Source organism: Elaeis guineensis, chromosome 7 (assembly GCF_000442705.2).
Source record: "Elaeis guineensis isolate ETL-2024a chromosome 7, EG11, whole genome shotgun sequence".
NCBI classification, from domain to species: Eukaryota; Viridiplantae; Streptophyta; class Magnoliopsida; order Arecales; family Arecaceae; genus Elaeis; species Elaeis guineensis.
The window spans coordinates 92537539-92559082 of NC_025999.2; the positions used below are offsets into that span (position 1 = coordinate 92537539).

General features: G+C 39.5%; 1 protein-coding gene and 1 long non-coding RNA gene across 13 annotated transcripts in view; one reads left to right on the forward strand and one right to left on the reverse strand.

The window, feature by feature from the left end:
• LOC105048534 (uncharacterized) overlaps positions 1 to 21544 on the forward strand; it is an 82173-nt gene that overhangs the window by 43760 nt on the left and 16869 nt on the right. The window lies entirely within an intron of this gene.
• The window catches only part of LOC105048533 (MADS-box transcription factor 23), a 70563-nt gene that overhangs the window by 10041 nt on the left and 38978 nt on the right, over positions 1 to 21544 (reverse strand). For all 8 annotated transcript variants that reach the window (XM_029265552.2, XM_029265551.2, XM_029265553.2 and 5 more), the window contains one exon: positions 10201 to 10262. In XM_029265552.2, the coding sequence (XP_029121385.1) occupies positions 10201 to 10262 (62 nt within the window). The remainder of the gene's footprint in view (positions 1 to 10200; positions 10263 to 21544) is intronic.

Consider the following 21544-nt stretch of genomic DNA (forward strand, 5'->3'; position numbering starts at 1 on the left):
TGCCTTCACAACCACCATTAGCTCCTCAGCCAATTCCGTCTTTGGCACCCTTATCTTCATGCATTGTCATAATTGGTAGGAAAATTGATTTCCTTAGAGCGTGAAGGTTTTTCTATCAGACAGAAGATTAAAAGGAGGGGTTGGGAGTAGCTTTGTTGTTTGGATGTGCCCACTTACCCGGGACTAGTAAGGGAATTCTACAGTAATATGAAAGTGGGTGTGGGAAGTGTTGTCTCCAAAGTAAAAGGCATGTAAATTGAGATTGATGTGGATAGCCTTGGATGCACACTTCATATGCCAACTGATGGGAGCATTTCAGATGATCTTATATAGAGAGACATTGGATTGAAAGTTATATTGGAATGAGATGATGTTAGGGGTATCAGAGACATCAGTGCAAACCAGCTGAGCGTGGAGATGAGATTACTGCATCATATGATCAGCCGGATTTTCTTCCTCAAGATGGGGAGATTTGATTGTCTGAGTGTGACATCACCCTTGTGTATCACATTGTTCAGGAGATTTCTAGTCTACCATCATTTATGATTGGACAAATGCATGATGCAGTGAACCGGTCAAAGGTATCCTTACCTTACGGCATGGTTCTCACTTTGGTCTTCCAGGAGCATGGGAATGATTTTTCGGGGGAGACCACCAGAGTTTTGATGCACACAGATACTTACAATGACGGTTCACTATGCAAGATGGGATTTCAAAAGATTGACGGTCGTTGGCTTCGCAAAGGAGATGCATAAAGATAAGGACACTAATGATGATGAGGCTCCTGCAGTAGTGCCTATTATAGACATCAGATCTGAGAAGCTAGCAATATAGCCCAAGTAGACAGAGACAGCACTACCTCCACAGACTAGTCCAGAGAGCTCAGATCGACCATTTGTTAGACTGAACGAGGATGCTCTTATTGAGAGATTTTCCATCCGGATTGTGACTGCAGTCTATTTTGAGATACAGAGGTACACTTCATAGGCTATATCATTGCTGAGAGAGGTGACTATAAGGATTATGTGATTAGTGAGGGTTGATCGGGGACAGTCATTTGGAGACACTAGACCTCCCTGTCCATCTAGCCAGCCTAGACCTTCTCCATAGGGCTATGCTGACCTGCTTTCTCATGGAATGCTAGGATTTCTTACTTAAAGCATTAGTGCCCCTAGCAGTCTACCTTTTGATAGATATAAATTACACATTTTGGATGTTTTGATATTTACTATCTTTGTCATCACTTTTTGTCATCACATTTTGGCGGTCAATGAAAATTTGATCTTTCATGAAAATTCAGTGTGTTTGATGTGATTATTTGTTTGATTTATTGAAATTTGCTTTGCTTATAAAATTAAGGGAGAGAAAAATATGCTTTTGTAATTACTATTAAATAAATGTGCATAATTTGGAAGAAAAAGGGGGAGAATTAAGAAAAATAAATTTTTTGGCATTAACTATCAAAAATAGGGGGGGAAATGAATTTGGAACTTAATAAGAAAGATCATTGATAAACATTTATTCTTGTTTATCTTGGTTTGACCATTCATGTGTTTTTGATTTGTTTATTCATACTTTGCATTGTTTGATCTTGTTATCATTTTTGATAATTAATTGGTACTAAACTGAATTTGAAAATATTTTATTAGATTCATTATTATCGAGAAATGAATTTGATAAATGTTCTTTTTAAATCTCTACTTGGTATCAAAAAAAATTTCAAGAAAATTGCTATTTGGTTAGAACTTCAGAACAATGGTATCAAGTAGATTATCTTTAAGAAAATTTTCACATGTATCAAACAGCTTATCTTTGTGTTATACTCCATTGCTTTATCTCTTGTCAAAAAGAAAAGAATGCTTGGTCTCAAGTTCATTTTGCTTTGATACATTTTTAATATGATATCATTTGAGAGAAACTAAGAAAAATGATACCTTTTTTGAACTTAATTGATCGATACTTTTCAAGAAAAGAAAGAATGAATTTTGAAAAACTAAACATATCTTGTGAATATCCTTGGTTTTGGAAAGATCTATCTCTCCTGGATTTCTAAAGATCAATCAACTGAATTTAAGAACTTATTTGTTTCATCTATATTATTTAAAAAGGAGGAGAAAAGTTATTGAATCTATATTATTCAAAAATTGAATTCCAAAAGGGAAGAAATTCCATTTGAATTTGCTACAAACTTTCAAAAAGGGGGAGAAGTTATAAAAATGGAATTTGATTTGAGTTGATTTTGATGGCATCTTTTTTTTTTTTTTGCACTTTTTGATACTGTCAAAAAGGGAAAGAAGTAATGTTGAGTGTATGCTTGAATTGCTTGAGTTGATCACATACTTAAGATGCTTGAAATGCTCATTTGTTTGCATTGAGACAATCATATAAAATAAGTATATATTGAATACTCTTGAAATGTGCATTGACTTTTGAAATCTGAATTTAAGATAACTTGAAACATTGATGAAGTATATGCTTACAAGTGCTTAGTTAATTACTTTATGATTCATATTAGCAAATTAATTGAAACACATTATGTTTATTTGTGCATATACTCAAAGTTTTGTCATCATAAAAAAGGAAGAGATTGTTGACCGTATGATTGGTTTTGATGATCATAAAATTTTGAGTAATTATGTTACTAATCATGTGCTTCAAGGATGGATATAGGATTTTCTAAGTTCTTAAAATGAAGAATTTATCCATGAGACAAATCCCCTCAAAGAAGCTAAGTCAAAATAATTCAAAGATGAAATTCTCAGTTTTTGACTTAGTGGAGTCGACCCTAGAAGCATTGGAGCCGACCCTTAAACAAAAACAGGTTGAAAACAAAAGAAAAATAAAGATAAAAAAGGTTAGGAGTTGACCCTTGGGAGTGGCGAGTTGACTCTGGCACATTGGAATGCACTGACACGAACGGTGAGTCAACTACTGAGAAGCAAGAACCGACTCTCTTAGTGAAGATAAAAGACTGGATTTTTGGGATCCCTGCTCAAGTTGACCCATGAAATGGTCGAGTCGGTCTCTGGATAGGTCAAGTCGACTCATGAAGATGGCGAGCCGACTCTCTTAGGAATGATAGAATGTAGAATTTTTGGATCTTGAGGACGAGTCGACTCTTGAAGAGTTCGAGTCAACTCGTGGACAGCTCGAGTCGACTCTTGACATGAGGAAGCTGTAATAACTAATTTTTTTGTACTTCTCCAACGGCCATTTCTCTACTCCAACAGCTAGTCCAAGCCTTCTAACGGTCAAAACTCACTCTCCAGCCACTGTCAAGCTTACAAAAGGCTAAAGAATCACTTGAAAAGTAAGAGAAAGAGAATTAAAAGAGTGGAACACATTATTTTGTGTGAGCATCATTGAATATCTTTGGAAAAGGGAAAAAGGAAGGAAATTTGTACATAGAATTCAGTGAGTCTTCAAGAGTGATCTTCTCCATCATCAATAGCATCCTCTCAAGCATCAAAGAAGAGAAGTCAAGCTTCAAAAGAGCAACCTTCAGCTTCTTCTCCACATACAGAAGTTCTATTTTTCTATTTTCATTTGTGCTGAAATTTCTTTATCTTGTATTTTGGATTTTTCTTTTTAAGTTTCTTTAGGATGAAAGAAACTTGGGTTAGGCTCATCCAAGCCCGAAATTGGACTTGTAAGATTGTGGTTGGTAATCTCACAAAACTAAGTAGATTGATTGTGAATTCAAAAAATAATCGGTGTCAAGATTTTAGTTAGTGATCCCAAAAAATCAACTGATTGTGTGTTCGGATAAAACAATCGAATTGTAATCAAACTGATTATAGTGGAATTCCTAAGAAAAGCTTGGGGAGTGGATGTAGATGTGGGGTTGTACCGAACTACTATAAAGTTATTGTGTTTGTGTTGTGCTTTGCTTTCTTACTTGCTTTGCATTATTTTTAATTCTTGCATGTTTCTTATATCCTAATTCCACTGTAGCACATTGCATACACCTCACAATTACTCAAATTAGCTTAATTTGAAGCACATAATTGTTTAAATTTAGATTTGATAGAAGTTTTTAAAGAACCTAATTCACCCTCCTCTTGGGTTGCTAACCTTCTGGGCAACAAGTATAGATCGGTATGGCAAACTATGGCTACAACAAATCATTTATAAATATAATGACTATATATATCTTTTGTTATATCTAATGTCTATAGTACATGGATAATGTTGAGACCTATTTTTATCACAAACTTTTGGATCATGTAGTAGACTTGAAGCATCTTATGATGTATTAAAAATTAGTTTGAAACAAGGATAATATTTGAGAGTAGCATCCATCGTGGAAAGTGTTAATGACATCAGTGGTACATTCTATGTGGACAAGGACATAAGAATCTGATTTTGATGCATATTTAATTGTAGGATTCAGGAAGAGGTAATAAAAATATATAAGGGATATGGGAAGAGAGAATTTTAACCAAGGTTTAAAAGACCAATACCAAGCCTTATACCTAGCACTTGCCGAACCATCGCAAACCGACTGGTTCGACATGTGCTGAACCATACCAGCAGTCAGTCGGCATAATTTCAGCTAAAAAATGGTACACCAATGAGGGAGAAAAAAAGAGAGGAAAAGAGGGAGGGGGGAGGGAAGGGTCGGAGGCCATCGGAGGCTCGTCGAGGCCACCAGAGGGGTGCCGAGGCCTCGGAGCTCCACCCTCCACCATAGAGAGGAGAATGGAGAGAGACAGAGAGAGAGAAGGATGAGCATAAAAAATACTTAAGCGATCGAAATAGAGGTGGTTACCCTTGTTTCGACCCAACTACCTGCCCTCTAGGTGGCAGCCACCATCGGCATCCTTGACCACTCTCTTTGTTCCTCTCTCTCCCTCTCTCTGTATCTTTCTTCGATTCTTCCTTCCTCTGCTTCTTCACCATGTTGGTTCGAGCTTGGTACAGAATGGTTTGGGGCATGCCAAATCATACCACCGGCACAGGATCTGGTTTTGGCACAGCGAACTTTGCTTATTCCAGTTTTGAACTTGGGCTATGTGATACCGCTCTGATTGGTATGGATCGAATGGTTTATATTAATCAAAATAAAAAGGAACCGATATGTACCAACTTCCAGTATATATGAATTGTTGATGCAGATTGGTATCGTTGGTATGTACCAATTCAAATGTGAACCGATGTTCCAAATTGGTATTGATCCCATAACATTCCGATCATATTTAAACACTTGATTTTAACTAAATTATACTATTAATTATTCTCATGCTGCAGAGTAGAACTTTTTTTTTGATGTGACGGTATATTCATACTATTTTGGTACGAACGCAACCAAAAATATCTAAAAATAAAACATCACAGAAACCACATGACATAGTGGACATGTCAGTCCAAATCACATCCCTCGGGTGCTTCGCCATAAAGGAGGCAACCTAGTTTGCTTTGGTGTTGGCCTTCCTGTAGACATGCTGGACACATACGATGGTGGCCCCCCTCAGCAGCATCGCGATATCCCTCAGAAGTGGGTGAGCAGCATCCTCTGTATCCCGCATTTGAATCCATTTAACCATAGTGCCTGAGTCACCCTCAATGATGAGTCGGTCTACTGTAAGAGCCAGCCTCGCATAGGCAATACCAGCCCACACTGCCCACAGCTCTGCCCTCGGGACCATAGTGTCCACTAGGCAACTCTCACCCGCTGCCAGCAGTCTCGAGTCTGGGCCACGAATCCTGCACCTCCTCTCGAGCCAAATACACTGCCATCGAAATTGAACTTGAGGAATGTTGGGGGTGGGGGTTCCTAAGAGGTGAACACCCGATGGGTTGCTCGACGAGCCTAGCGAGAGTCCCAATAGTCCACCATCCTCCAAACAAAATCAGGCAGCAACAAGTGAACAAACTCCATTGCTTGGGCTAAAGCTCTCTCCACCACTACAGCCACTGATGATCGTCTCAACTCTAACATCTAACTATTCCTAGATATCCAAATGTGATATGCGAAATAGGCCACACGGATCCCATCAAGCATAACCAAATCTGAAGCTGAACTTTGTTGGAGAAATTCCACAAAGGACTGGGTCAATGTTGCAGTCAAAATAGTAGTTGCAAGTGGACCTATCTGTCGCCAGATCTGGACAGCTCTCGGGCACTGGAACAACACATGCTCCATCGTCTCTCCTCCTCCGCATCACAATAGGGGCAAGCGGAAGGAGCCAGACCCCTGTCCCTCAAGACCGCTCTCAATAGGAGACGGCCCTAGACCACCTTCCAGATGAACAAACAAACTCTCAGGTGAATAGCTATCCTCTAGATCCAAGCACTATCTATATGTTGGACAGGCTCCCTTCAAAACATCTTGTATAAATCCCTTATTGCAACCCTCGGTCTACATGCAGATCTCCACACCCGCAAATCTGGACTAGGATGGAAGGGACAGCGATCAATAGCACTTTATCCACCAAGTCAGCCCCAAAAATCTGAGCCACTGCCCCAGGGCTCCAGCCCCCACCCCCAAGTTGAAATAGGTAACAGATCCTCGTAGATTTCCCCACCTCAACACTAACGAAGGTCGGCCACCTACTTAGGGGAAGGTCAGCTAGCGGAGAGTCATGATGAAAGCTCGCTGCGTGGCCATCGCCCAGCATCCATCCGATCTGAGTCCCCACCACATAGGCATGGGAGGAGATCTCCTTCCACATAAAGGAGTTGGCCCTATTCGTCTGAATGCCAGCACTAGAAGTGCATGGGCCATACTTGGCCGCCGTCAGCATACTCCAGGGGCTCTCCAGACACACCAGCAGCCTGGTTGCATGCCTCACCAAAAGGGCCTCTCGCCTCACCATCAAGGACTAAATGCCAAGACTGCCCTCGTCAACCGGCTGACAAAGCACCTCCCAAGATAGGAGATGCACACCCTTGCCCCCCTAGTGAGATCCCTAGAGGAACTGATGGAACTATTGCTCTAGCTTCAGTAGGCAAGACCTTAGTAAAATGGTGTTAGACAATAAATAGACGGGTATAGGGCAACAAGAGTAGAACTTTAAAAGATAGTCTTTTTTTATAGAAGATGCATACGGTGTTTGTTTATTGTCAAGCACTATCTTACTAGTGATTGTATTATTCTTGATTTTGGACATTTCAATTACTATGATCTATTTGATATGTATGCCGAAAGCTGACTTGCTAGCAAGCCACTAATATACTTTGCATGGTCAGATGGTATGACCTATTTATGCTCCGAAACTATTCTTTTTTGTGTTTTTCTTATGTTTTGTTGTCTCAATGCTATGTCTTTTTCAAAAAGTATGGTAAATTGGTAACAATGTTGACTTAAGTCCTCTAGCCATGGTTTTTAATGCATCCTGAAGTTTTAACGTTGCATGTTGTTCATAGAATAATCTAGAATTAGAGAAACCTCTATAACCTTTTTTTTTATCCTTTGAGTTTTGGGGTTCAAGCCAAAAATCCAATTTTTCTTGTTTTCGATCATTCATGCCATAGAGCATGAACCTGGTGATCAAAGATTATTAGGCCCCTCATAGACCCCCAAGTTTTTTTTCAACCTAACGTTAAGTTATTATTAGATTTTTTTTCCAAAACATGGGTGGGGTGGAGGTGATTTACCTAGCTGGGATGCTGGGTAGATCTTGGATGCTTATACAGGGCTGATGAACCCAAATAATATCTTTTAGCTAGTTTTCTTTGGTGAGGTTCAAGGTTGTGATAATTATATAAAGATAAAACTTGTCTAGGAGTTAAATCTTAACTTCAACATCAACTTTGCCTTGTGTCCTTCATTAGAAGATGTGTTTGGTCAAAGTATTATCTAAAAGAAATGTTTTACTGTGATCAGCTTGTTTTGAGACCCCAATATTCATGCGGGTGTGACAACCTTGTTGCATCCTCATAGTCCTTGTCAAGGGCTTCATTTTGGTGCATGGCATGTTGAAACTGGACAATATATGAGAAAATTATGGCCTTCAGAAGTTACTCTTCATGATCAGGTCCTAGATACGGTGGATTTTGCTCTCAGACCCTGTCTAGACCTACCACAGGTGGCCAAATTAGTCCACAATAGAACTGGTGATCCTTCTAGATTCTTAAGTAAATTGGGCTATGGCATTCAAAATTGACACCACAGCACCCCTATGTTCCATGGCAAAAACATCACATAGACTTCTTTGTAGGAAACTCATGATAGAAGAATTCTCTAACATATCATCTTTATTCTCTGCATGAAGTATACAACCAGAAATTATCTATTAAAGCTTGTACTCTTTTAATATCTAAGCTACCACCAAAGTAAATTGGGACAAAATCCTAAATTGAAATGCCTGAGATGAAAAAAAAATGTATTCAGGATCTCAATGCTCCTATCTAAAAGATTGTTACAGCTGCTGCTATTAGCAATATATGCTGTGAGGCTGAGACACTGGAAGTGAAGTACTGGAGCAGTCCTCTGACTGTTGCCTTCACTTTCCGCCAGAACAGATATTGAGATCCTATAGGCAAGATAATATTGATTTCTAATTGCAGTCTTGGCAGTCTACCCTTGGTGGAACTCTAAGAAATCTTCACAGTAATTTGCTCTATCCAAGCAGTGTTTCACATGATCATCTATTCTAGAGCATTCTGTGGTTTGCAATTTTAGACATTGAAATTGGAGCAGTTCATGATGTCATAGAGTCTAATTCTCAACTCGTAAAAATTAGATAACAGAAAAGACCAGTCAGAACTGCCTTCTTTTTTATTTATATATTAGTGTGGTGTCTGGAGGCTGAGACATAACTCCAGGAATAGTAATAAAGCTACAAGATCAGTGTGATAATCCCATTCTATGAATATGTAATGTCGTAGATTTTAAAATCTGGTATATCAGAAGACTGTAACTGTTATCACATATCAATAACAACCAACGCTAAAATAAAGAGGATGTTTTGAAAAGAAGGATCCATAAGTCAAATCAAATAGTACATGTAGCTTGTTGATTATTCAGTCTACATTACATAGTATACTAGCAGGAGGAAAAGTTCATTTGATCATGATTTCTAATATGTTTTAGTATGTACCTTATCAGCATGTTGCTTTCTGGATACTTTTTAAGCATGGTTATTCAAGAATGTGTTATCAAGGAAAAAAATTGTAAGCTATTATACATTTTGGAAGAACTTTGGAATATGTTGAGGATTGAAAAGTGAATGAATAAAAATGAAGATTGAATGATAATAAAAAGAAACATAAAAAAAATGGAGAACTTTAGAAAAATGAATGAAATGTTTTATGAAATATTTGCAAAAAAGTTATTCAAAGAAGGCGTTATAAATTCATTAAACGCAGGTTTCATTAAGTCAGTAAAAATTTAGGGAAAACCTTAATTGAGAATAATTGGAAAATTTTCAATGTCAGAGCATTTTATTACTAGGTTGTTTTTAGCACATTTACTGTTTTCTCAAGCACTCAAGCCACAGGCCATTTGCTCGTGTCCAAACTATATGATTGGATAAAATATGCTGAGGTTCAATTTGATAATTGAAGCAAATAATAATTTTATATGAAGTTGATAGTTACAGGTTATTAGCCATGGTGCAGACAGTTGTCAGTTTGTCACTGTTTTTGTGAACTGTGGGCCTGTGGACCAATTCTGTCTATGGGTATTCAAGGGAGAAGTGAAGTCCTTAGATGTACCATCAGTTTTATGTTGTCTAAATCTTGACATACTATTGGAATTTCAGTAACCTGCTGTTTTGTCATAACCAATGGTGTAATTGATGATTTAGTCAATGCATGCAATATGGTAAACAAGAAGACAAGGTGACATATCAGCATGAAAATGTTGCTTCATGCGATTAGTCTTAAGAAATACATTTTACTCTTAGGATGAATGGGCAACTAGAGAACTAGTGATTCTATACTTCATCTCTACTCATTCACAAAATTTGATGTTTTTACTAGTTTATATATTATTTTCCTGATGATCTTGACACTCTAGAATCTAGATCCTGGTAATTGATGAATACTTGTTAAATTTTTCATTGAGGAAACTAGTTATGCTTAAACAAGCTTGAAAGTCTGAGTCATGTTGAGTAATTCTATTTTTTTAAAAGCAAAATAGATGGTTATTTATTTAAATATTTTCCTTATGGTACGATGTCTAGAGGAATATTGCCAATGACTAGTCAGGCATAGGAACAATCTTTGAATGTAAACAAGGTTAAGAAATGGTACCGATGATTTTCTTGTAAGTTCTGCAGTTGCTCCCTTAAGCTTGCTGCCTCCCTTTGCCAAAACTAGAAAAAACAAAACCCCCATGTAGTTCTTTAGGTACTAGTAAGTAAGTTAGTAACAATATAAAAATGGAAAAAGTTAAAGTCTACAAGAAATATTCCTTAAAGCCTGCATCAAAGTGTAGTATCAGCAGTTCATAAATAGTTGAATAAAATCTCATATCAATATATTAGAGTATTGACATTCTATGAGAAATATGCTTTCTCAAATTTTCTTCTGAATATTCAGTATGTCTATGACCATGCATCATTCGTATTCTTTACCTATAGAAAGTCTCTCTTGTCTTTACATATATATGTGCATCAAATAACTATTTATTGATAAAAAATAAGTGTATTGCACCCACTGGTACTGGGCATCATACTAACCCAATAACATATTGGTACATTAGAGGGCCTCAATATGGTAGTGTCCCTACACATGGTGCAACTGTTATCTTGCCTCCGGTAGTGTACCATGTGCTGGTACAGGGGTGCAAAATCTCAAGCTGATCTCCAAGACTAAAAACCTTGAAAAATATAATTTAGGTTTGATGCTGTATTCTACTTCTACTGTCTAAGTTTATTTTTAGCTATCATATGTATTTTCTGGGGCATTGAACAATAAAGTTGATTGCAAAGCCACATGTGAAATCACCAATAATTATTTTACAAGAATCATCATTTGATTTCAATGACTGCATAATCCATTGATACATGATTATTTAGGAAAAAAGGTTTAATCTCATGAATGAAGCCATTTGTTCATGAGTTTGGACTCTGTAAACATGAAGTGTTGAATCAAGTAATGAGACATCTATAATCCTTTTCAGAAATAACTGAAAGATCAGCTTCTGTTTTTTGACACAAAAAGATCAGCTTCATTATGGACAGGAATGCAGATCTCAATTAAGAACTATCTTCACAAACATGCATCCACTTCTTAAATTCGGCCATCTATGTTTGTTAAGAAGGTGCAACATTATCGCAACTTCATCCATTTAGCATGTTTATGAATTAGAAAAGAAGAAAGATGCTTGTGACTACTTTGTGTATAAATAAGATATTGCTAATTTTATTCGCATAAGGAGCAAAGTTTTAAAAGCAACAAAAGCCAGCAATCTTTACTGCTGTACTGTCTGACACAAGAGCTTGAGAACATTCATGAAGTTGTCACACGACTACAATGCCACTTAAATTTACCCCATTTTCAGCAAATAAGCTCTTGATTCTATCTCTCTTTTTATCTAATGCTTTCAAGAGACATAAAAATTGTGGAAAATATTTATCAACATTCACAAATAAAAGATGGTGATCATGGAATGTCTAAATTAAAACATTTATTAGATGATGGAACAACCACCATCCATCAAATACTCCCTCCTAATTACATCCCTAACCCAAGGCACCCCACCTAGGTTGGAACTTAGGCTCCTAGGCAATTGAAATTGTGCTTGCAGAACTAGGATTTTTAAATGCGAGCCAAAATAAGGATAGTCACTAAGGATAGCCACTGCATAGAATTGAACCACCACCACTTGTCTAAGAGGTGAACGGTGGTAAATTCGAGCTGAGAAAAAGAGTGATTTTCTTCTATTTTTCATATGGGCAATCTCATATAAATATACAAAAGGATAATCTTCTTAAGAGATCAAATCTGGTATAAATCCCATGAAATAAGGGATAAGATCAAATCCCATGTAAATCCCATGAAATAAGGGAAAAGATCAAATCCCGTATAAATCCCATGAAATAAGGGATAAGATCAAATCCTGTGTAAATCCCAAAAAATCTGGTTACAGTGAATTAGGAAAGAGAGAAAAAATAGGGAACTATATAAATATCCTACAATTAGATTAGAGATTTTAGAAAATTTCCAACACTCCTCAAGGTGGTGAGTGGATATCTTCCATTCCCAGCTTGCTAATAATTTCTTAAAATTTTGTTGTAGGTAGGTCCTTTATTAGAACATCAGCTAATTGATTCTCTGATGGCATATATGGGATACTAATTAAGCCACTGTCCAACTTCTCCTTTATAAAGTGTCTATCTCAATGTGCTTGGTTTGATCATACTAAATCGGATTATGCGCAATATTAATGGTAGATTTGTTGTCACAGTATAGCTTCATCATTCCCTTTCTCTTGATCTTTAAGTCATCTAAGATTATTTTTACCCATAGTAGTTCACAAATCCCTTGAGCTATGGCTCTAAACTCAGCCTCAGCACTAGATCTTGCTACCACATTCTATTTTTTTACTCCTTCAAGTCACCAGATTACCTTTTAGGAATGTGCAGTGTCTAGATGTTACCTTCTATCAACTTATGATCCAGCATAATTAGCGTCAGTATAGGACTCAAGAGTAAGCTCTGCTCTTTTCTGAAACAAGATTCTCTTACCTAATGTAGCTTTAAGATAGTGGAGGATTTTATAAATTGCTTGCTTGCAAGTGTTCTTCTTTTGGGTCATGCATAAACTAGCTGACTACACTCACAAAGTAGGCTATGTCTGGCCTTGTATGCGAGAGATAAATTAATTTTCTTACAAGTCTCTGATATCTCCCCATATCAACCGAGCTATCCTCTCTTTAGTTCTTCCTATCCTGTGATTAGAATCAATAGGCGTACTTGCTGTTTTGCTGCAAAGATTTCTAGTTTCTTTAAGAAGGTCTAGTTCATATGTTCGTTGAGAGATAAATATACCCTTTTTTGAGTAAGCCACTTCAATGCCTAGGAAATACTTCAGTTTTTCGAGTTCTTTGATCTCAAATTCTTGAGCTAATCTTTGTCTAAGAGATTCTCTTTCACCTACATCATTTTTTGTTATAATAATATCATCCACATACACTAGTAAGGCTGTAACTTCACCTATATTTGAGTGTTTTATAAATAATGTGTGGTCTCCCTGGCTTTGTTTGTATCCTATTCTTAGCATTGCCTTTGTAAACCTCCCAAACCATGCTCCAGGAAATTATTTTAGGCCGTATAAAGCTTTTTTTAAACGGTAGATTTTATCAGCTCCAAAATCTTCATCAAATCCGGATGATGGCTCCACAAAGATCTCTTCTTCCAAATCTCCATATAGAAATGCATTCTTCACATTAAATTGCTACAAATCCCAATCAAACATAGTAGCAAGAGATAATAGAATGCTTACAGTATTCATCTTTGCTACTGGTGCAAAAGTTTTTTGATAGTCTATCCCATAGGTTTGTGTATACCCCTTTGCAACTAGTCTTGCCTTGTATCTCTCAAGAGACCCATCTGCTTTATATTTTAAAGTGTAAACCCATTTGCATCGAATGGTTGTTTCCTTTTTGGCCTAGTCACAACCTCCCAAGTCTTATTCTTCTCTAGTGCAGTCATTTCTTCTTCCATGGCTTGTACCAAATTTTTGTCTTTTAATGCCTCTTGTATGGTTTTAGGGATATCAATTGAGTTTAGGGTAGTGAGGAAATTTTTATGTTATGAAGAAAGGTGATGAAGGGAGACAAACTGTGAAATTGGATAGAGTGGATGTTGAGTGCACTTTCTGGTGGCCTTTCTTAAGGCAATTGGGAGATCTAGGTCTTGAGAAGTAGGCTCTTCAGAAACAGATTCATTAAGAATAGAATTAGTGAGAGAAATTGGTTTACTTGACTTTTGTTCTTTTGGATTGGAGTCTTGGGTCTGTATTGATTTGAAAATCATCTTTTTTCTCCTTGAATATTGCAGTAATTCAGACTGCTTTTGTTGCTGATTTTCAGTGTCTCATCTTGGGTCATATGAGGATGGTTCATATGGAGGAGGCATGGGCTGTAGACTTTAGAGATTATCAAGGACAACCCATTTCGAATCTTCTTCGGGCTTTTCCCCCTAAAGAGAAGAATGGGGTTTGGAAAAATAAAATTGATTCTTATTAAAGGTGACATTCATGGAGATAAATATTTTTCGGATAGGAGGATGATAACACTTATACCCTTTTTGTGTATTCGAATAGCCCATGAAAATGCATTTTAGAGCTCTACGATCAAGCTTTCCTTGGCATTGTTTATGAATATGAACATAGGGGACACACCCAAAGATGCGAAGAGGGAGATTACTCAGGTAATGAAGCTCAAAATGAAAGATAGACAATAGGTGAATGGGAGATTGATTACCAAGGACACGTGAAGGGACTATTAATCAGGAAAGTTGCTGTAAGGACAGCCTCTCCCCAAAAAAATTTTGGGGCGTTAGAAAGGAAAAGAAGGCCACGAGTGACATTTAGTAGATGTCGGTTTTTTCTCTTTTCTATCTTATTTTGTTAAGGTGTGTCAACACAGGAGGATTCATGAATGATTCCTTCTTTATGAAAGGAAGCAAGGGTGAAATTAAAATAATCTCGAGCATTATTAGAATGAATCCTTTGTATGGATATCTCGAATTGTGTCTTTATCATTTGGTGGAAAGATGGAATTATATGGCTGACCTCAGATTTTTTCTTCATAAGATATATCCATGTGGTCCTAGTACAGTCATCAATGAATGACACAATCCATTTTGCCCCAGTACGAGTAGGAATTGTAGATGGACCCCAAATATCTATATGTATAAGAAAAAAAGGTTTGGAAGATTTATTAATACTCAAAAGGAAATGACACATGATGATGTTTAGCAAATTCATAAGTATCACAATGAAAGCTTTGGACATCAACATTATCGAACAATAAAGAAAACATTTTTCAGCAAAAGGAAGGGTGGATGGCCAAGACGAAGATGTTGGATCTAGATTTCAGATTCATTGGAAGAGAAAGGATGAGCAGAATTGGACGATGTGCACGAGAGAGTGAACTGATTTGCAGGAGTGGAAGAACTACTGGCAGCATCAAGGTAGTAAATGCCATTCCGTTCCTTAGCAGATCCAATCGTCCTCCCCATGACTTTGTCTTGAAAGATGCAATAGGTATCAAAAAATGTGATATAACAATTTAAATCTTTGGTAAGCTGATGAATGGAGATTAGATTAGTGGATAATTTTGGAACATGTAACATATTTTTTAAATAAAAGGAAGGGGCTAAGGAAATTTGGCCTTTGCCAGCTATGGTAATAGGGAAAGCATCAGCCATGGTAATTGTTTGATTTTTGGGGCATGGTTTGTAGATCTCAAATCGAGATGAGCTGTGGGTCATATGATCTGTTGCTCCTGAGTCAAGCATCCAAGAGGAGGAACGAGGCAATGTATCGGCATTAAGAGAATTAGAAACAAGGCACTTACCAGATTGAGTCAATGAACATGAACCAGAGAAAGTAGACAGAGAGGTTAGAAAACCTCATAATTTTTGAACCTCCTCTTTGTTGAATTCTCAAGATTCAGCCCTTGAAATTTTTTAGATATAGGTCCCTTATTGTTGGTGAAATTTGCTTGATTCCGCTATTGCCCTTTGAATCCTCTGGTTCTACTCAAGATTTGTGCTTTGCCATGAACTTTAAAACAATTATCCCTTGTGTGGCGAGGCTTTTTGCAGTAAGTACACCAAAGACCATCACGGTTGGATTGCTTGGAAGGATTATCTGAAGCACGATCATCTGATTTTGTTCCAAAAGTATTTGGCTTGGGACCACCATCCAGATCCTTGATGGATACCAAGGTGGATCCTTTTGAAGAGAGGGGTTAGAGCATTACACTTCGAAGGCTTTCCTCAGCTCGGATGATAGAGAAGACCTCCTTTAATTGTGGAAGTCACTCCCTTCGTAGAATCTAAACATGAACTTGATCATATTCGACATTCAATCCTGCAAGAAACTCGAAGAGACGATCTCATTCCACAAGACTTAGAAGGATATTAGTATCTTCATGGCAAGACATCTTGATGGCTTGGTAGTGATCTAACTTAAGCCACAAGCCATTCATAAGATTATAATATTCAGTGATAGAAAGAGAACCTTATTTGGTGTGGAACATGTTGTGATATCACTTGCTCTAATACCACTCGTTACAGATCCGGTACCATCTGTTGCGGTAGGAAGAAAGAAGGAATAAAAATAGCAACATACAATCAAGTACGTGGAATAGCCCAAGTGCTACTACGGGGCATGCGAGCTTCACTATGAAAGAGAAAAAAATCAAACAAATACAAGAAGAACTCACCACTCAACCCTTGTATAAAGATCTCTCTCAACTAAAAGCTATCCTCATATAAGCTCTTACAAAATCCCCCAAGGAGATCTTCTCATAGGTCTGCCAGTACCAAGGTCCTCGATGCTCTTAGAAGCTTCCTGTGGAGCAAACCGCTACATCATGCCTTTGCAGCTGCTCTGTCTGACGCTCTGCTCTGTCGGCTACTCACACTCGGCACTCACTGAACTCCTCTTGATTGCTACCAGAGCCTCTCTCGGCTCCCTCTCGATTCTGTTCACCCATAAGCCTGTTTAAAGGCCTTAAAACCCAAATTGCATCGAAGAAAGACTCTTGATCGGACTCCAGATGCATCTGGACCGTCTGATTAGCACCGTAAACCCTCTCAACCGTTTGATCACACCTGATCAAGCTTTCCAGCCAACAGATCAAGATTGGAGCCTCCTAAAGCCATCGGATCACCTCTCGGATCATCTCTCATCCATCCGATCATGCATCCGCACCACTCGATCCATAAAAAATCCCATAAACCACCAAAAAACCCTTGGGAAATGACTTCGATCCACCTTGGACCGTGAGAAACCCAGGAGAAACGGGCTCTTGGTCCATGCACTCTCGCACGGACCTCCGATCTACTATGGACCATAGTATGCCATAGGTCGTGCACCCGCAGTCGGCCTGCCCATGCGTCTGCAAGCCCGCACAGCTTGTGGGCTCGTCTGCTATCTTGCGTGCCGTACCCATCCACCTTCTGATTTTCTTTTGCATGTAGTTTCTCCGTCTGAACTCCGTTTGGACTGATCTTGGGCTCGTTGGATTTTATTTTTTATCACAGACTTTTTTCTAGGTTTATTGTGGATCGAATCTCGAGATATTTTTTTCAACAATCTCCACCTCGACTCAATATTCGGCCTCCATCTGACTTTGAGAGCTTTTGGATCTTCTCGCCCCCATGCCCTGGGGCAAACGCCTACTACTCATAGATGGGCAAACATGGGAGTCGAGCCAGACTGCTCGATCCCATCTCCATCTTGCATGACCTGAGATCTACTCGGGATAGCCTCCTGTTGACGTCACTGATCGTCCTCCCGAGTCTCCCATCTTGTGCCTAATCCATCTCCACCTAGAGCTCCACCTCGCACTGGGCTCCCACTGGCATCCTCGATGTAGACGGCTCCTTGTATAAGAGAGCATCGATCATCCCTTCGCGATAGATCTCCACCTTGATTGCACCTGTCTTCTCCATCTTCAATCTTGATCACTACCACCGCACCTGCACTCTGATATCGACCCAGCTCTGATACCAATTGTTGTGATATCACTTGCTTTGATACCACTTGTTGTGGATCCGGTACCATCCGTTGCATCAGAAAGGAATAAAAACAGAAACACACAATCAAGTACATGGAATAATCCCAGTGCTACTTCCATGGGGCATGCAAGCTTCATTATGAAAGAGAAAAAAATCAAACAAATACAAGAGAAACTCACCACTCAACCCTTGTACAAAGATCTCTCTCAACTAGAAGCTATCCTCACAAAAGCTCTCACAAAATCTCTCAAGGAGACCCTCTTACAGGCCTGCTAGTATTAGGATCCTCGACGCCCCTGGACGTTTCCTATGGAACAAACCACTACATCATGCCTTTGAGCTGCTCTGCCTGACGCTTTGCTTTGGTTTGCTCTGCCAGCTGCTCGTGCTCGGTGCTTGCTAAACTTTTCTCAGCTGCTTCCAGAGCCTCTCTCGGCTCCCTTTCGGCTTTGTTCACCCACAGGCCTGTTTAAGGGCCCTAAAACCCAACCTGCATCAAAGAAAGACTCTTGGTCAGACTCCAGCTGCGTCTGGACCATCTGACCAGCACTGCAAGCCCTCTCAGTCACTTGATTGCGCATGATCAAGCTTCCCAACCATCAAATCAAGATTGAGGCCTCCTAGAGCCGTCGGATCACCTCTCGGATCATCTCTCGTCTGTCTGATTGCGCATCTGCATCGCCCGATCCACAAAAAATCCCATGAACCATAAGAAATCCCCTGGAAAATGACTCCGATCCATCGTGGACTGCAAGAAACTCAGGGGAAATGGGCTCTTGGTCCATGGCTCCATGCATTCTCGCATGGACCTTCGGTCCACCGTAGACCGTGATACGCCATGGGCTGCGTGCTCGCACACCCACTGGGCCGACCTGTGTGCGCTAACGCACGTCCGCAGCTGGCTTGCACGCACCCGCGCACTGGGCCGCATGCTCGCTGGGCCTAGCCCGTGCGTCTACGGGCCCGCACAGCCTGTGGGCTTGTCGCCATCCTATATGCCATACTCGTCCTCCTAATCTTCTTTCGCGCATAGTTTCTCCGTCTGGACTCCATTTGGGCTGATCTTGGGCTCATTGGATTTCATTTTTCATCGCGGACTTTATTCTAGGCTTATTATAGATCGAATCTCGAGGTATTTTTCTCAACAGAGATTTTGTTTTTGAGTTCATAAATGACGGCTACGTCTTGGACTTTGGAATACGTCTGTCAATTAGTGTCCTATATTTCTTTAGCAGATGAGAGAAACATGCAATTGCGGTTGACTTCGGGTTGCATTGAGTTCCGGAGCCATGACATGATCACGGAATCAGCTTTGTCCCATGCAGAAAATTTTGGATCTGAGGGACTCAGACCAAGAGCAATTAAATGATTTAGCTTACCACGTCTCTTGAGAAATGTTTTCACCTATTGTGACCATTGAAGATAATTCTTCCTATCAAGATGATAGGAAGGGTTCATGGCCCGCAGTTCACCATTTAAAATGGATTGAGTTATCCTAAAGACGGGTCTGGAAGGGCTGGACACTGTGGCCTTAGAAGCTTCAAACATGTTGACTAGGAGAAGGGATCAAATAACAGCAACAATAGAAAGACTGATTGACAATGGGAGTGCAGTCAGATTCGGTTGACAGAGAAAAGTTATGAACAATGACGACTTCTGCAATAAAAGCAAAAAAGGTTGATGGTAATGGGACCAACAGCGATGAAGGCTGTGGACTTTAGTGATGAAGACAGATAGAAAAGAAGCAATGGCAAAAAAAATAGGCCCTATGGAAAGGGCTCTGATACCATGAGAAAAAGGGTGAATTTCTTTTATTTTTCATGTTGGCAATCAATCCCATATAAATATACAAAAAGATGATCTTCTTAAGAGATCAAATCTGGTATAAATCCCATGAAATAAGGGATAAGATCAAATCCCATATAAATCCCATGAAATAAGGGATAAGATCAAATCCTGTGTAAATCCCAAAAAATCTGATTACAATGAATAAGAAAAGAGAGGAAAAATAGGGAACTATATAAATGTCCTATAATTAGATGAGATATTTTAGGGAATTTCCAACACGAGCTAATGCATTAAATAAAGCTATGTAAACAAAACTTAACCTCACATAAATTACTGATTCAATTGGTTCATCAAATAGTCCTACCACTTGAATTATTATTGTACATTATATGGGAAGGTATACTACATCCTCTTGATTGGTTCATCAAATAGTCCTACCACTTAATTGGTGTTGTACATTATATGGGAAGGCATCACTACATCCTTTTGAATTAGTCATATGCAATAGATGACCGATGAATCTCGTAACATAAGCATTTTAAGGTACTCGCTCCTTTTGAATTAGGTGCATATATCTATTATATCAGTTGTCAAATGCTAATTCTTAATATGTTGCATTGCTTAATTAGATTTCATATATTAAAGCATCATGTATTATGCTTGGGTCATCGAGGGGCTATCATGATACCACGCTTGTCTCAAATCGGCATGAAAAGGTGTAGTATCGAAGGTTTGCCGTGTCGATCGGCCGATGGTATGGTTCGGTACACCACCATACCATTCCGTACTATGCTTGAACCAACATGGCAAAGAAAGCAGGGGAGAGGGAAACCGAAAAAAGGAAGAGATGCGGGGGAGGGAGGGAGAGGGAGACTGCGGAGACACCAGTGGTGGCCATTGAAGAGCCGTAGCGGCCCTTAGATGATCGACGGAGTAAGGAACTCTGAACTGAGAGAGGAAAGGGAGGAGAGAGAGAGATCACTGGAAGGGAGAGGGATGGAAGGAGGAGAGGGAGCAGAGGCTGGTGGTGGCCATTGGAGGGACACAAAGGCTTGAATCCTCCTCATTGCCTTATACCGACGAATATAGGGGCGATTGCCCTTTTTTGATCATGATTTTAAATTTTTTTGTCAACTCACAGTGAAGCTAGTAAAATAAAAAAAGTTAACTAAAGTTAGAAGACATTGTTTTGATTAGCCAACTTCGGCCTCCAGAGCCTCGACGGGCCTTCGAAGGCTTTATCTCCCTCTCCGCTCTCCTTCCTACCCCATCTCTCTCTCTCTCTTTCTTCTCTTCTTTCTCCCTCCCCCCTCCTCGCCAGCCCTCTAATGGGCATAATGGCTCTCTAGCAGCCTCAGCCAGCCTCTAGAGGGTCTCTTTCCCTCTCCTTTCCTCCCTCTCTCTCTTTTCCTCTCTTTCCTTCTCCCTCTTGCCCGTGTTCCGAATTTTACATTAGAACCATACCTGTAGGCTATTGGCATGGTTTGGCATGCTTTCTCGATTTAGCGAACCCTTGATAGTACCCATCGAAAGATCCGAAATAACATACTAAAGCATTTTTTAAAATTCTTTTACACTAAACCAACTTCAACATATTAGTGTTCAACTAAACATGATACCAAGGTTCCCAGAGCCAAAACCAGGATTCGTGCCGGCCGACCAACGGTATGAGTCGATATGGGTCTGTACCGATCGGAATGGTGCAAACCAACACGACAGAGAAGGGCCCAGAGGGAGAAAAAAAGAGAGAGAGAGAGGGGGGAGAAGGAGAGGAAGAGAGAGGGAGACACTCATCGAATCATCGGACGCCGACATCGATGCGATTTCTCCGACGGTCTGTCACGGGGTGAGTGTTTTCTTACTCAAACACCTGTGCGGTGCCTCAGCATGCTACACATCAAGGCCAGCCCTCTTGAGTCCTTTCCTTGGACATACCAATAAGCACGCAGCAGTCCAACCATATAGCCAAGCATGCGCCTCTATGCCTCTGCCTAGCAACACTGTTGTACTGAACCCAGATGACACCATCAAGTGCTCGTAAGCAATTCGACCCCTCGGATCAACTGCAATGCTCATGCGCACCTCCATGTCATAACATACTCTTTCCA